The 15,272-nt window shown below is 42.0% G+C and overlaps 1 protein-coding gene across 1 annotated transcript; it reads right to left on the bottom strand.

The window, feature by feature from the left end:
• Positions 1-377: 377 nt before the first annotated feature.
• On the bottom strand, positions 378-14,936 carry LOC122986237 (lysine-specific demethylase RSBN1L-like). The gene is made up of 8 exons (XM_044357397.1): positions 14,385-14,936; positions 13,964-14,092; positions 12,845-13,545; positions 6,767-6,904; positions 6,498-6,640; positions 5,792-5,959; positions 3,413-3,524; positions 378-2,961 (listed from the first exon to the last, which is right to left on the bottom strand). The coding sequence occupies exons 1-8, from the start codon at positions 14,857-14,859 to the stop codon at positions 1,213-1,215; spliced, it is 3,615 nt and encodes a 1,204-aa protein (XP_044213332.1). The 5' UTR covers positions 14,860-14,936; the 3' UTR covers positions 378-1,212.
• Between the last annotated feature and the right edge of the window lie 336 nt (positions 14,937-15,272).

Raw genomic sequence — 15,272 nt, 5'->3', positions numbered from 1 at the left:
ATACAAGTCAAAACGTGTGCTGTAGGAGAGACCTGTGTCATAATGGCATGCTACCAACAGCATTTAACATGAATGCTGTTAGGTAATTATAATATTTAGCATGTTAGCATTCTATATTAGCATCAAACTAAAAGTAATGCTCAGACTATACTGGCATGAACTGACGTATTAGAGAAGTTGACGTTTTGAACTGTTGGTGGCACAAGATACAAAGTCAGGGCTCATCATTAGGCTTCATCCTCTGAGGATCATCAGTGTCTGCACCAAGTTTCATGGCAGTCCAATCCATCTGTAGAGCCTAGCTGCTAAAAAAGGCTTTAAAAAAAAAACAAAAAAAAAACAAATATGAAATGCAGAAGAGACATCGACTAAGTCAATATTTTGAACCATTTATTGAGAGGTTCTGATCAGAGTATAAATCACACTACCAAGTCTTATCTTAGGAAATAAAATGTATTTACAACAAAATTTTCACATACATTGGTTTCAAATAAAAACAGACAGTAAATGATATAAATAAGTTCTATGGAAAATAAAACTTGTCTTACAAAAAATATATGCAATTTCTGTATACATTTTCTCACATTGGTGCTAATAACATCTATACTGTACAGTTTTGGTACATACAGTATCATTTACAGCCCTGTATGAGTCAAACAAAGTCCAGTCTGAAAACAACGACTTGCTCCGATTTTGGAGTGTTAAAACGACAAACCCCATCGACTAAAATGACGTGGCCAAGAGAGGATTTCAGTAGGAGCTCAGTGACTTGCCGACATGTTCAAAACAGTGAACGTAGGTTTTTCCTATAGCAGGGAGTAAGCGTGGTTGTTTTCAGATTGAATAGTCCAGTACCTAAAATAGGTGCTTTAAGAGCGAAGCTAAGTAGTGCACAGGCACTGACACACGGGTCACATAACATTTTATATAGAGCCTACATACATTCGCTAACAAACGTGAAGTGAGCTACTTAGCTTACATTCTTGGGCGCTGTTAAAATACTTGAAGGGTGCGTCCTCTTTTCACTACGTCACTGGAGTAAAATGTGGCGGCATCAATGTCACAGCAAAGTAATGGAATGCGTCTGCCCGTCTTTTACGAATTAGAAAAACCAGTTTACGTGTGAAGGAAGGGCGCATCTTCAAATATTTTAACAAAGCCTCGGCGTAAGTTGTACAGTAAAAAAAAAAGAAGACCAGACATCTAAGACATTCATATTAAGAAGTCTTTCTGTGTTTGGGGTGTGTGTGTTTTGAGGGGCTGTTTTAATGAGTGCTGCTGCGGCCGAGTGTCCTGTAGGGGTGTGGCAGGTTTTCCCTGCATCGAGTCCTTTACTTTTGGTCCTTTAGAGGACACAACTGTCCGGCTCTCTGATCCGAGCTTAGAGGAAGAGCCTCGAGAGTCACTGTGATGGTGGGTCTTAGGTCTACTGTCTGTGAAGGAAAGAGCCAGAGTCTGGTGAGCCTCCATCGGCTTAAAGAGGTCAAAGGTGATGAGCGTCCTTGGTGGTTTGTGTTCTGCTGGCGGGGGACCAGAAGCAGACTTCTTCCTCTCCTCTTTGCTGTTGATGTCTTTATCCTTCTTTCCTTCTTTCTTTACCTGAATGTTCGCAGGTTTGGGAGTGCCCGTCTTCCCATCCTCTCTCCCTGACTTCGCCTGCACTCCCTGCGTAGTCGAGGTGCTGCTCTCCTTGCCCTCCCTGTGCCCGCTCTTCTCCTTCTTCCCGTGTGAAGACTTGTGTTTATGCGTGCAGGCGTCTCGAGCCTCCTCTCTGTCTGGCCGCGTGTAAGAGGCTGCCTGCGCGCCTCCCCTGTCTTTCTCGTGCTCCTTCTCTCTCTTGACGTGAGGCTGCGTCTTTGAATCCCACTCCTTGGCCCACTTCTCGTCTCTCTGAGCGGGCAGGGAAGTTTGAGACGCTTTACTGCCCTCTCTTGTCCGCTCCTCGTCCTCTTTTTTCCTGATCTGCTGCAATGGCTGCGTGGACGTGCTGCCCTCTCTGCCACCCTCTGCCTTGACTTTCTCCTGTTCTCTCATCCTGTCCTTCTCTCTATCCCTGTCTTTCCCCCTGTCCTTTTTATCCCTTTCCTTCTCTTTACTCCTGTCCTTGTCCTTCTTCTCCTTCTCTTTAGCCCTTTCTTTTTCATCTCTCTCTCTCTTTCCTTTATCCTTTTCCTTTTTGATTTGCGGTACGTTGTAAGTGCTGGTTATACTGTCTTTACTTTTCTCTTTTAGACCTTGACCTGGCTGAGTCGTCTTTTGCTGCCTCTCTTCCTCCACATCGTTCTCCTTCTTAATTTGCTGTAGTGACTTTAAAGATGCACCGTCCACTCCACCCTCTTCATGGCCCTTCTGCAGTGTCTGGCATGCGCCTGCACCTCCGTCTCCCCCTCCCTTACCTTCCTCCTTTTCATCTTCCTCAGCCTTGGGCTCCGTTAGTGTGTGAGCGAGTACACCTTCATCTCTCTCCTTCTTGACAGAAGGTAGAGACTGTATCGTTGACGAGTCCTTCATCTCGGCTCTGTTCTCGTGCTCTTCCTCCTTGAAAATCTGTGTCGGAGTTTGTGAGGGCGGCCCCTCCCTTCCCTCACCGTCCTCATCCTCCAGCTTCGTCACTGTCTGTACAGCAGTGTCACACTCCTTCGCCTCTACTTCCTCATGTTCCCCCTCTTCTTTGATATGAAGTGAGACTTCTCTGGGTGCACACTTCTCCTCTTGCTTCACCTCTTCCTCCTCCTCCTCCTCTTCCTCCTCCTCCTCCTCCTCCTCCTTCTCCTCGTGTTGGTGATACTGTTTGAGCCGGATGTGCCAGGCCAGACTGCAGACAGCAGACACAGTTTTGAACTGGTGGACAACTCCTCTAGGAATGAAGTAGATGTCATCGTGGTAGAGTTGGATACGGGCGTATCGGATCCCCTCCCTCCTTAGCTGGTTCAGTTTGGCGTCGTCAATCCACTGTACACACTGTGGAGGCAACGACAGGAACAAGAGAGATTCAGTTGTGGCTCGGCTACACAGAGAAAATGTTCAAATATTCAGAATTGTACAGTAACTCCTGCTTGGTAGAGAGAAGAAAAACCGATGCTGGTCGTGATTTGTACAACTAATGGCCAGTAATGTGCTGGAGAATCTCTCTAATTGATCACCAAAGTCAAAGAAAGGCTTTGGCTTTGCTGTTTAACTTTTTGCCAACTTGAGGGCAGAAAACAAGTTGAAAACACAACATTGACATATCTTAGAAAGTTGTTACTGCGGACATGTTAGCAAACAGTCGGCTCTTTACACATCCAGCAGATTACAGAACAACATTATCGTTCATTTGTAGTCGTGTTTCTGGCCACCTGGCTGATTTAAGTCCAAAATTCACCCTCCCTCACCCTCGAAAGTAGAAATACAGTTAAGAACTCCGACCGACCTGAGACAGCGGAGGCTCGTGGAGGTCCAGCTGCAGCCTCATGACCACATCTGGGAAATCTCCAGCGTGGAAACACACAACATCTTTGGTAATCCGGGCCGGAGTGTCACTGCTGTAAAGCAACACAGAAAGTCCTGCTCAGTGGTTTTAATTAAAACAAGAACACAAAAGCAACATTAACTATGTTTCTGATACTCCATCACAGTTTTAGCTTTACATGTTGTCAGTGACACCGGACGTCCTGAGACGGTTGAGTTGTAATTCTATGCAAAAGTGTGCTGAATGTGATAAGGTGTCACTGTCAGGTTCCCACTCTTTCCTAGCGATCATTTTCCAGGACTTTTCCAGGATATTTTCAGTGATGATCTTCCGGGTATGACAGACCGGGATCGTGCCATATACTAATATGTTCCTCTCTGTGGGAGTCTGATTTAAAAGACGTGCAGTCTATGGCTTTACCTTATCTATGAAATCATCTCTTACATGCTTGGAAATTACGTAAAATTGCTTACAGAACAATGCAAAAACACCTGCAGATGTATAGCATGTCACAGTATTAGTATAACTAAGTTAAAACAATGGTTTAGGCAACTCTCATCTCAGCTTTCTCTTTTCTCTCTTACTTTCTTTAAAAAATAAAAATTAAGTAAAAAATAAAGAGCCAGCAAAAGTATCTGGCACCTGCCTTACTCAAACAAACAAACAAATAAATAAATAAAATCAGGAAGATCAAGAACTCAAAAGTATAGCTGCTGTATCATGGATATTCATCATGCAAAGTGGTGAATACAAAACAGAGCAAATGTCACATTCAAATAAAAATGTTCTCATTGAGCTTCAGTCTCTTGACACTCTGCTGCAGGTTCTCCAGAGTTTTTCTAGAGCTGCCAGCTCTTCCCTTTTCTCTCTAACACTTTTGTGATAGGCTTTTGATTTTGACAGTAACGTGAAGTTCTGTTTTTTCTCTGCCCTGACTGCCATTTCATCTGCCTCTTTGTGCATCGTCTGCTTTGCATTATTCTTTGCCGTTTTGCTTTGACATTTGCCATTTCATGCTGGAGCTCCTTTCTTTTCTTCTCATTAGCAGTTTGGTTTTTTTCTTTTTTTCATCCTCCAGGTACATACCTCATCCTTGCTACCTTTGCAATGTTCAATGAGGTCTATTGGCAGAGCTTAATCTATTGCATGTCCAGCCATAGCATCCTGGACCAAGTGCAATGCTACCAGAGTCCTCTCCTTCAGGCTTCAGGTTTTCTATGAGCATATCCTTGTTGCCAAAGTATCTCTTTCTACTGCAGCTTGTCCATGAGACAGTGTAGGGAGACATTTCATTAGATCCCACAGTGCTGCATACTCTGCTCTGCCACTGACAAATCTTATAAGAAATTCATCAAGCCTGCAGCTGTAAACAAAATCTTGGAACTCTGCTTTATACTGACAATGCTTTATACTGAGCAAGAACTTTGTCACACTTGGAGGCAGTGTACCATCCCGCTTTGAGGAGAACCTGTAGGAGTTTCTCAAATATTGCTATTGCACCTTCAGCTTATGTTACCATGGTTACTGAGTCAATGTTATGGTCCATTTTACCATAACAATGCAGCACTGCGTTCGAAGAGACGCATTGCTGCCAATACCGGCTAAACAGTATTTAGCAGGTGTTTGAATCACATACAGTTGGGCTCCCATTCATTGTTTTGACCTCGGCTTCCCGTTCATTATAATCCAACTCTCTCAACAATACCCAACACACATTTGAAACCATTGCTCCCAGCCAGAGTTGAATCACAAACCTTAAACCTTTGCAGGCAAAAAAAAGCTAGCAGGCACATCAACTTTAGTAACTGAACCAAACATGCTAACCAATTTAACATTATTTAACCTTTTAAAACAAGTTGGAAAGAAGGTTAATCTATAAACCTAATAAAAAGTTACCAGCCAGCAGTGACTAATATTTACATTTGCAGGATAATGTAACTTACATTATTCAGAGTTTCAGCCACTTAAGTTGTGATGTCATCCAACCTGCGCTGTGCTACCGTGTGATGTGACTTGGGGGTGTGTTCACAGCGTGTCCACAACATAACTGAGATCACCCTATTCAAAAGAGTCTCTTCCATAAACTACCATTTGAATGTTAATATGATCCTGAACATAACTTAACCCTTTCAGATGGCAATGTTTTCTGTTTTGGGGAGCTCTGATAGGTAGCCTAGTAGTTCGTTCTCGGCTAAAGGAAAATAGGAGAATGATGAAATAATTTTCCAGGACATTTTACTTTTTCTATTATTTTCCATGTGTTTTTCTATGACTGGAAAATTGGTCAACAGTTTTCAAGGTTTTCCAAGACACGTGGGAACTCTGCCACTGTGTACTTACTCCTCTCCGCAGCGTACTGCCTTCAGCACACCTACAGCAGCAGTAGTTTGTCTCTCAAACCCCTGACCGATGTGGTCAGCGTGGGCTCTCGTCCGGTCCTCAAACAGCATCTCCCTGGGCTCACTGGCTCTGGGTAGATACTGCAGGTTCTTTATTTCATTGGTGGACCTGAAATATGTGTATTTACAACAGTCAGGATACATTCAGTGATTCAGAAATATTTCACTAAAATGTGGTTTTGCTACGTCAGCTCAACTTCAAAATTTCCTGCTTTCAAAAATGAGGATGCTGGTGAGACTGCAGTAATATTGCTGTAAAGAAGACCCGTCATCATGCTGGCTTTGCTTTTTTACACTGAACCAAACAAAGCCAGCATAATGCTGCCTCCGTGTATGATTTCAGATAGCATGCTGACGTTTCAGAATCAAAGGCATGACGTGTAACACAACAGCGCTGGCATATAGTGTGTGTAGTCCCCCCATACTGGCTGTCCAATTCAAACAGACATCGATCTGGCGATGTGACTACCTTCACTGCCAGCTTAATAACGGAACAACATTGTCCCCCGATTCCATGTTTGTATGTTTTATACAGAATGGTGGGGTGGAATAATGGCACAACATTCCCGCCTTTAACAGGTTGTGTTAAAGAGGCATATTACACCTGTGCACTGGTAAATATTTACACACTCAACATGTCAACCCACCTTTTCCTTTTGAAGGGTGATTTTGGCATGTCAGCCATAGGGATCATCTGTTCTCCAGGTCTGACCCACATGATGGGGCCGTCGTCGCTCTCAGTGGGGCTCTGCAGCCGCAGACTGGAGAACGTTCCCCAGGGCAGAGTCCGCTGCGTAAACACAGGGTGAGAAATAACGAGTTACACAATGACACACTGCAGAAAACTTACTGGCTGTAGGCGTATGCACGCACACACACACACACACACACACAGAGATATAACACACACACTTACCTCCAGAAAGGGAGATTCCTCTAACATGCTGATGAACTCTGGGAAGTAGTCTCCAACCTCTTCGTCCACAGCCCCGACCAGACTGACCTGCCGCATGGCCCCGGCACGGTACGTTCCCTGGGAATATGTCCGCTTCACCTGCAGCAGGAGAACACAGAGGAGACAGATCAGTAAGCAGGTATCAACAAATCCTACTCTGACAGATCTAAACCTGACATGTAGTTTACTGCCAGATGAAAAGTTGAAAACATTTGCACTTTTAACAGACAACATATTGGTCCAGGACTGTCATTGTTCTTGACATAAACGGTATAACCTTTCCAGTGCACCTGTCTTTAATAAAGCTCTCATTAAAAGTCTTAGCAGCAGATGTTAGCCAGTTAACAAGACCTTAAATACAAAGATTTACTTTTATTGGAGCTCCAAGACACTCAGCAGTAATTATGGGAGGCAAAATGTCAACACACGACAAAGAAAAGACAAGCTGTTGTTAATCTGAGGAAGGAAAGACTGTCTTGCACAAAAACTAGTGAAAAACCAACTGAAACTTGTGAATTATGCGATCGGAAAGAGGCCCTCTAATCATAAGGGTCATAAAGACGACAAAAATCAGATATGAGGTTCACATGGGTCGCTTGCTTGTGTAACAGACTGTTGACTGCGAAGCAGAGCTGAACGAATGAATCAAGGTGTCAACAGTGCACAGAGGGCTTCAGCAAGCAGGGCTGATGCTTCAGAGCGGCTCATAAACCTTAATTATGTTTCAGAACTCAACTTTGTTTCTCTTTTGAAGCTGTAGTTTATGGTGTCGTCACATCTCACTGTATTATACTGCAGGAAAAGACTATTGTGTGTATTGTCTCTAACTGTATAATCTAGTTACATTCTTTCATAACTTTATTTGTCTTGATGGAAGTTTTTGTGCCAAAGATGCCCAGTTTACAGGAATAAAATATAAAATAATATGTAAATATATGAAACACAGTATACAGACATAAGCAGAAAGCTCAGGGCGTCTTATTGGACTCGTAGCACGCTTTACACAGTGAGTTTAATTTGCTTCCATCGGGACACAGATTTTACCTCCCTAGGGGCGTCACTAACAGATATATGAAGTCTTTTTTCACATAATTCATTGACTTTAAACAAAATGTAACATGGTCTGTTTCTAGCTGTGGATGTGACAGGGTGTCTCCTAATTTCTGACTTCTTCTTGTTTTATTTTTAATGGTTTTGGTGACAAGTGAGAATATCAACAGTGACATCAGCTATGTATTTACTTTTTTGCCTTTATTGTAGTTCTTATTAATTCCAGTACTTTTAAAGTATTTATTATTATTGACTGCTATCTGTGAGCCAAATTTCCCCTCTGGGACATTCACACTTTAGTCTACTGTAAACACATACACAGTAAAATATCTGACATGTAGAATAAAGGGAGGTGAGAAGTGTGAGGGTGCACGTCACTATGATATAAAATACAAGCAATGAAAAAAAAACTGCACTGAAAGTACAGTTTTCATGAATTACAAGTACAAGTATGGAAAGAACTGTATGAACTGTATTATGGGGTGCATCACACTGCAAGAAGGATACGTCTGCAACTAAAGACCGTGTTTCCCCTCAGATTTTTTTCAGCAGCGGTGCTGTTGTGCGTGTGCAGAGTCCACAACGCCAGGGCGCATATTTGCACACACCAGCAGTGGAATAACTTAAAACTACCTTAGAACTGTTCCAGATAGGTTCATCCATGTCCAAAGTGTCATGTGTGTGATCATTTACAGGAGCATTTGACACCAGAAGGGCTCTGGAGGTCCAGATAAGTGTCATTGTAATAAATGTCAAAAAATGTAATGCCTCAGCACAGTCGAGGGGTTTGGTGGGTCTTCCCTAAGAAAATTTTATGTTATTTGACTAAAAAGTATGCATTTTCACATCATTTTGTACCATTGTCATTACAATATTTATTTAAAAAAAACCCACACAGATTGTAGTTTTTCACCAAACACTCAAACATTAGAAAGAAGGAAAGTGAAACAAATATGCTCACGAAGAAGGAAGCACAGTGTCCTGAAGTTTTCCTAATCCAGAACAGGATTAGAATTGATTTATATTTTAAATATAACTAAATATTGTTTCGAGAGCAGCAGCAGTAATGTTTACAACAGCAAAGTCACTATATAAACTCAATAATACCTCACTGGAAACAAATCTAAAATGTCAGTGAATAGTATTATAATATTATATCATGTTTCTCACATCAAAATAGTGAGTGAAGTTTAGAAAGAATGAAGAACACAGACATCAGTCTCTATCAGTCCTTCGTCCTGTTGATATGATTCACTGCCTGCAGGTACCGCCGGTATAGAGAGAGAGAAAGGAGGGGCTGGTTTGTCTCAGTCGGCAGCAAAGTTTACAGGAATTTGACTAGTTTTAATATACGTTGCAAACTAAACCAAACATACACACAGCTTTTATTTTAGCTTGTTCATAACACTCATAGCTTAACGAGCGCGCTGTGGTTGAACATACCGCCGGTGGACGCAACACTGCGGACAAAGTGGTGAAAAACATTGCTTGTTTATTCTTGTTAAACAGGTGGTTTGATAAAGTACGTCTTCGCTTTTTACTCGCAAAGGTTTTATTGCACTTATAGTAACAAAGGTAGCTGTCATCAACTCGAATAAAACTTTCTCTTTCACTTCACCTGGTTCACTATCTCCACCATGGTATCTGTGTGTGTGTGTGTGTGTGTGTGTGTGTGTGGGGAGGAGCTGAGCCCCGCCCTCGGTCAAACATCGACACAGGGAGCAGAGGCTACTGTGTGATCATACATGATACCAGTTTTATTTTTCACTCCGCTTGCTCAGCTGCTGGAAGCGGAGAGAGTGTGAATGGTTTGCGTTTGTCGTGATTATTATGTACAAGCTGAAATTTCAGCAGCCGCTGTTGAAAGAATATACGGGAAACATTGAAAGATTATTTTCATTACTGATTTATTTTCTCAATTAATTGTTTTGTCTATAAAATGTAAAAGAAAGTTGTTAAAAATGTCAGTTATAATTTCTTAGAGCCTAGAGTGACGTCTTCAAAAGGTCTTATTTTGTCTGATTAACAGTCAAAAATCCACTTTACTATCAAGTAAGACACAGAAAAGCTTCAATCCTCACATTTAAGAAGCTGCAACAAGCAAAAATGTGTTTTTTTCTCTTTAAAAAAAGACTAAAATGATTATTTGATTATCAAAATAGTTGTAAATTAATTTTCTGTGGATCGACTTATCAACTAATTATTGCAGCTCTAAAGACGGAGATGTGATGACAACAGTGAGAACAGGAGTCACATGAGTTACAGTTACATGTCGGCGTTTTAACGATGATAAATACTCACATCAGATGTTGACGATATTGATATGACTCAAAGTTTTATTAATCTACTGCCAACATATCTAATTTAAAAATTATTCATAACAACATCTAGAGTCTCACTGAAGTGCAGAGTTAATAGCTGAATTTCCAAATAACTTCTTTCATAAGTCTAAATGTTATCGTTGGTTAAATAACCAGAATAGTTTGGAGGAATGTGTTTTGTTTTTGTTTTGTTTTTTTGCGGAATGCTGAAATTATTCCAAAATATAAACTATTTTGATAATCGTTTCAATCAGCAAAAACTCCAAACATTTGATGGTTCGAACTTCTCAACTGTGACAATTTCCCATCTTTCCTTGTCTGATATGTAAATTGAACATCTTAACATTGTAAGATTGTAGTCAGACAAAACAAGCAAATTGAAAACATTAGCGCGGCCTCTGTGAGAAATTGTGAACACCGTTTTTTCATTTAAGCGGCTGGTTAATTGATAATGAAAATAACATGTAGTCGCGGTTCTAATCGAAACCAATTCATGTTTCATCTTTTCATGAGTTGGTGTCTTCCACAGAATCAACTAGACCACCTCTGACATTATTTTGTGTGAAAGACGATTCCCAGCAGAAAAATGAGCCTAATTACACATTAAACCTACCCCAGACTTTCTGACGACCAAAGAAGAGCAAAGACGGCTTGACACACGGCGTTTCCGCCAGCTACCACCAAACCTCTCAACCCTGAACATTTTCAGCAACATTTGAAAAAGGAAAAAGTCAAAAACGTGCTGCAACATCACAAAGACGCCGTCTGTGATGCTCTAAAACTGTGATTGTCAAAGTGAGAACCGAGGACCCCTGCGGTCTGTGACACACAGCCTGGAGGAACAAAACACTGTCATAACACTAAGAGTTTATTAAAAAGTGAATATTTCAGGCTTTTCAGTCGAGCTATGCAATAAAATCCATGTTAATACTGTATCCATTACTCCCACATGTAAGTTAATGCCAGTAAAAACTCTGATTCTGACACATCATGTCAGTTTAACAGCGAATGCAGTCGAGAATCAATCATTCACTCAGGGGGCAGTGAACACGGTCGCTTCACCATCTGAACTCTGTTTGGAAAAATCCATGGCTCATATCATCAACTGACATTAAGCCCAAACCAGCTAAATTAAGAAAATATGCTGACAGTTATATCGAGTTTGGTTTTTATTGAGAACAGCAACAGGAAGAAAAGCACCATCTGCCTTATGTTGGTACGGTTGAAGCCGCGATGCCAGACGAGCTGAAGGAATATCTGATTACAAAGCACGCGGAGTATCAGTATGATCAAGAGGGAGACCTTGGAAACATTTTTCCTTCCCAGCGAGGGGTCCCTGGCCGGAATAATTTTAGGTTTGCCTGACCTAAATGGATTCTCTCGATCTGTGTTCAAATTATGCGAGAGTGCATGCTGTGATTGTGTGGTAGACATAATTTATGACTGTTCTTAACATGCTGCATACTTTTTGGGATTTAAGAAATATAATTTAACCGTTGTCTCAGGTGAGTCATGATTTCTTGATCTTATCTTTCAGGATGTGGCTCGCTACAGTAGGGGTGCAGCAGTTTAAGGCAGATATAATAATAGAAAATGGATTTATCAATCATTGATAAATAATTTGATGTAGTAATTAGTGATGAAATTTAATAAAAACATTCTTGGCTCTTGGTAGTTCTTCAGACTTTTGTACATCATCATTGACTTTGATATATGTGTAACATCTGCAGGGAAAACTAAAGGTTTATGAAAACTTGTAGAGTACAAACCAACGTGTCTTTTAATAAAAGATAATAAAGCTTTTCTCTTTAAAAAGACGCTGATTTCAGAATGAGAAGCCTGTTTTTCATAATTTATTTTCTGATCTAGAAATGACAAACTCCTGTTCACATCTTGTTAAATGAACTCAGATGATTTGTGAGAGTAAGAAGCCTCACACTCTTTGAAATTTCTAAGCTGCAGAAAATCCTTTCAAACCTTTTCAGTATGAAAGCAAAGTGATCTCAAAACAAATGTGAAAAATCCTCAATTTAAAAAAAAAAAAACAATCACACAATGTTCATGATCTGGTGAGGAAGTAAAGAAATAAAATATGAAGCTTGCCCTCTTACATTGTTAAAGTTTAGATTGGAAAGAAGTGGAATTATTTTTTAAATTTAGCTTTGACTGACTAGAAAAACGTTTTGTAAACACAAACAACAGCTGCTGCAAAACAGTCACCCGACATGCAGATGTGCATCCAGCCACCTTTAAAAAGAAAACAATTATTTTTTTCTTGACTCAAGACAATTAAACCTTCCTCAGGAGTATCAGGCGACACACCTCCAGCTGACCGTACCAGAATCACTATCAAGCATCTTAACTGAGGAGTTTTTTAAGGGACTATTAACTATCAATACAAAGTGACAACAGCCGATACGACGACACACAACGAGACGACCTGGACAGCGAAACACTTTGAACACAGGAGTGAAGATGTCTCAGGGCGACAGACTGATAACCTCAAAACACAAAGACTCTCGTGTTGTTTGAGCTTGTGGACAACGATGCAGTTTTATCAGTGCTGCTCAGACCTTCAGACTACAAACGTGAACAAATCCTCTTACATGCAGACGCTTCTTACACTCGTGAACATTACAGACGGGAAAAATAAAACAAAAATGCTCACCTGAGAGTAGAAGTTGACCATGGTTGTCGTCTCTATGTCCTTCTTCCCGAGCACCTCCATCTTCACTGGCGCGTTGGGGAACTTGTAGGAGAAGTAGTCCAGGAAGTCTGGGAGGTAGGACGCCGCTCCGTGGATGATCCCCATCACAAAACTTGCAGCCTGGGCCTCGTCCTCGCTGAAGGACAGGGTCACAAACTCCTGGGCGAAACGCTGCATCTCAGCCGGAGACAGAGCGGAGAGCTGCTCGGTGTAGGCGTGCGCCACAGACGCCCCTCCGTTGGCCTGCTGCTCGATGTGGATCAGATGGCCAAACTCCAGACCAGACATGCCCGGCACTGGGGTGCAGTGGAGCGGGGAGCTGTAGCCCAGCCGGTCCCTGACCATGGAGGGGGTGGAGGCGGAGGTAGCGGCAGTGACGGGAGGATCCTGGTGTTGCTGTGGCGGTGCTGCGGGGTGGAGCAGACTGCTGCTGCTGCTGCTGCTGCTGATGTTGTTGTTGTTCCCGTTGATGCGACTGAGGAACTCGGGGAGACCGAGAGACACTCCTGAACACACAGTCTGGCACGAGCGATGATACATTTTGGGTCGGTTGTGCCTCTCCTTCACTCGCTCGCCATCTTTGTGCTTCTTTTTCTTCTTCTTCTTGAGTTTCTTCAACAGGAGGTCTTCCTCTGACCCGGCTTTGGGCTTCTCCTTAGACTCTGCGATGGAGGATAAGACATTTTTTTTTAGAGATTAAGTAGAGTTGTGTGCATCATTCGAGGCTTGTAGCTGCGGTGAGGATTTAAATCATAATTTGATAAACTTTACATAGTTTATACATTTGTTTCACTGGGTTATGTTTACTGTAGCCCTATACTAATGTGTTTAGTGATGGCAGTTTTTACCATATTAAAAAATAATGATACAGCAATAAAATAAAATATGTGACATATTGTTTTAAATCAGATATTTAAATTATTCTAATTTAACTTGTTTTTTACAGTTAGTATTGAGAAGTGACTTGACTAAAGTTAACCCTCTAACTAACTAATTTAAAAGACTTATTGTAATTTATAGTTATCTTAAAATGAACTTTAAAAAAATAATTTTCATCCCAGTTGGTCACTGTTATATTACCTTTCTGTGGAGAAACCACTTCTCCGTTTTCTCTTGCAATGTCATGCACAGGTGGCAATTTGTGACTTTTCCACTCTTCTTTATTCTTGTCTTTCTTCTTCTCTCGGTCTTTCTCTTTAACACGATGATCTGAGGTGGAGGGAAAGAAAGAAGAAGAAAAAAAACACACAGAGGAGAGAAACACACGGGTGAGGTGAAATACTGCTACATCCACGCTGAGACAGAACTGACGAACAAACATTTTCCACGTGTGAATATCACCATCTGGGCCTAATAAATACTGGGGCCTGTGGCAGAGCAAATTATGTAATAATGCAATAAAGCTTTTTATTGCAGTGTTGCTTTACGCACAGTTCTTAATCTGACTCTAAAGTGTAAAAAAAAGCGAGCTGAGCTGAGCAGGCTGGCGGTGTTGTCCTACCTCTCTGTAGCATTTTCACGTCTCCGTTCTCGGTCTTTGTATGGCAGCTAGCTGCGCTCACTTTCTCCACAGCAGCGGCTGAACTCCGCTGCGCTTCGCCGCTTTTCTCCTTCTCCTTGTGCCGCTTCTCTTTCGGCCTTTTCACTTTGTGAGGCGACGCGAGGAAGTTGCTGATCTTGAAGATTTTCCGAGCGGGAGCCGCGGTGGAGAGGCTCGCCTTGGCCGGGCCGAAACTCCATTTCGCTGGGCTCCCACAACTCTGCTTCCCGTTGTGTTTGTCCGCTGCGCACACCTCTCCGTTCACTGCCCGGTGCTTCAGCCCCTTCTCCTCCACACGCACTTTCTTAGGGGGCGGCGGGTAAATGTCGCTGGAAGACTGCGGCCGGCTCTCCGGTGGCCGCTTAGCTATTAAGGGTTTAGGGGAATTTGTTTTGCTGTTTGCTGCGAAATGCATGGAGTCCACGGACTCGGCCATCTTGGAAGTTTCTATTTTTTACGGTCAGACGTAACTGGTGCGTGAGAGCCAGGCCGGGGGCGGGGCTTGGAGGGCTACGTACTTACGCACGGAGGCACGGAGGAGGGAGAGCTGCAGACAGGACTGTTTGCAGCTCTGCAGGACAAGAAGCAGGGGCGGATTTTACCAGTACGCCAGGTAGGGAACTGCCCGGGGACCCCAACTAAAAGGGCCCCAAATAGCTATAGATTTATATATAAAATCTATAGCTATAGCTATATGATGTTTAGATATGAAAAATATTGAATTATGTTACTATTTTTACTCATTGTGCCCGGTGGCGGCTGGTGAAATTTGTCTTTGGGGGGGCACACTTTTTACATTTTTTAAAATTATTATTATTTTATAAATGTATGTGTTTATTTGATAGGTAA

This window comes from Thunnus albacares, chromosome 7, assembly GCF_914725855.1.
Source record: "Thunnus albacares chromosome 7, fThuAlb1.1, whole genome shotgun sequence".
NCBI classification, from domain to species: domain Eukaryota; kingdom Metazoa; phylum Chordata; class Actinopteri; order Scombriformes; family Scombridae; genus Thunnus; species Thunnus albacares.
The sequence above is the reverse complement of the archived record's forward strand: the minus strand, read 5'-3'. Positions and strand labels throughout refer to the sequence as shown.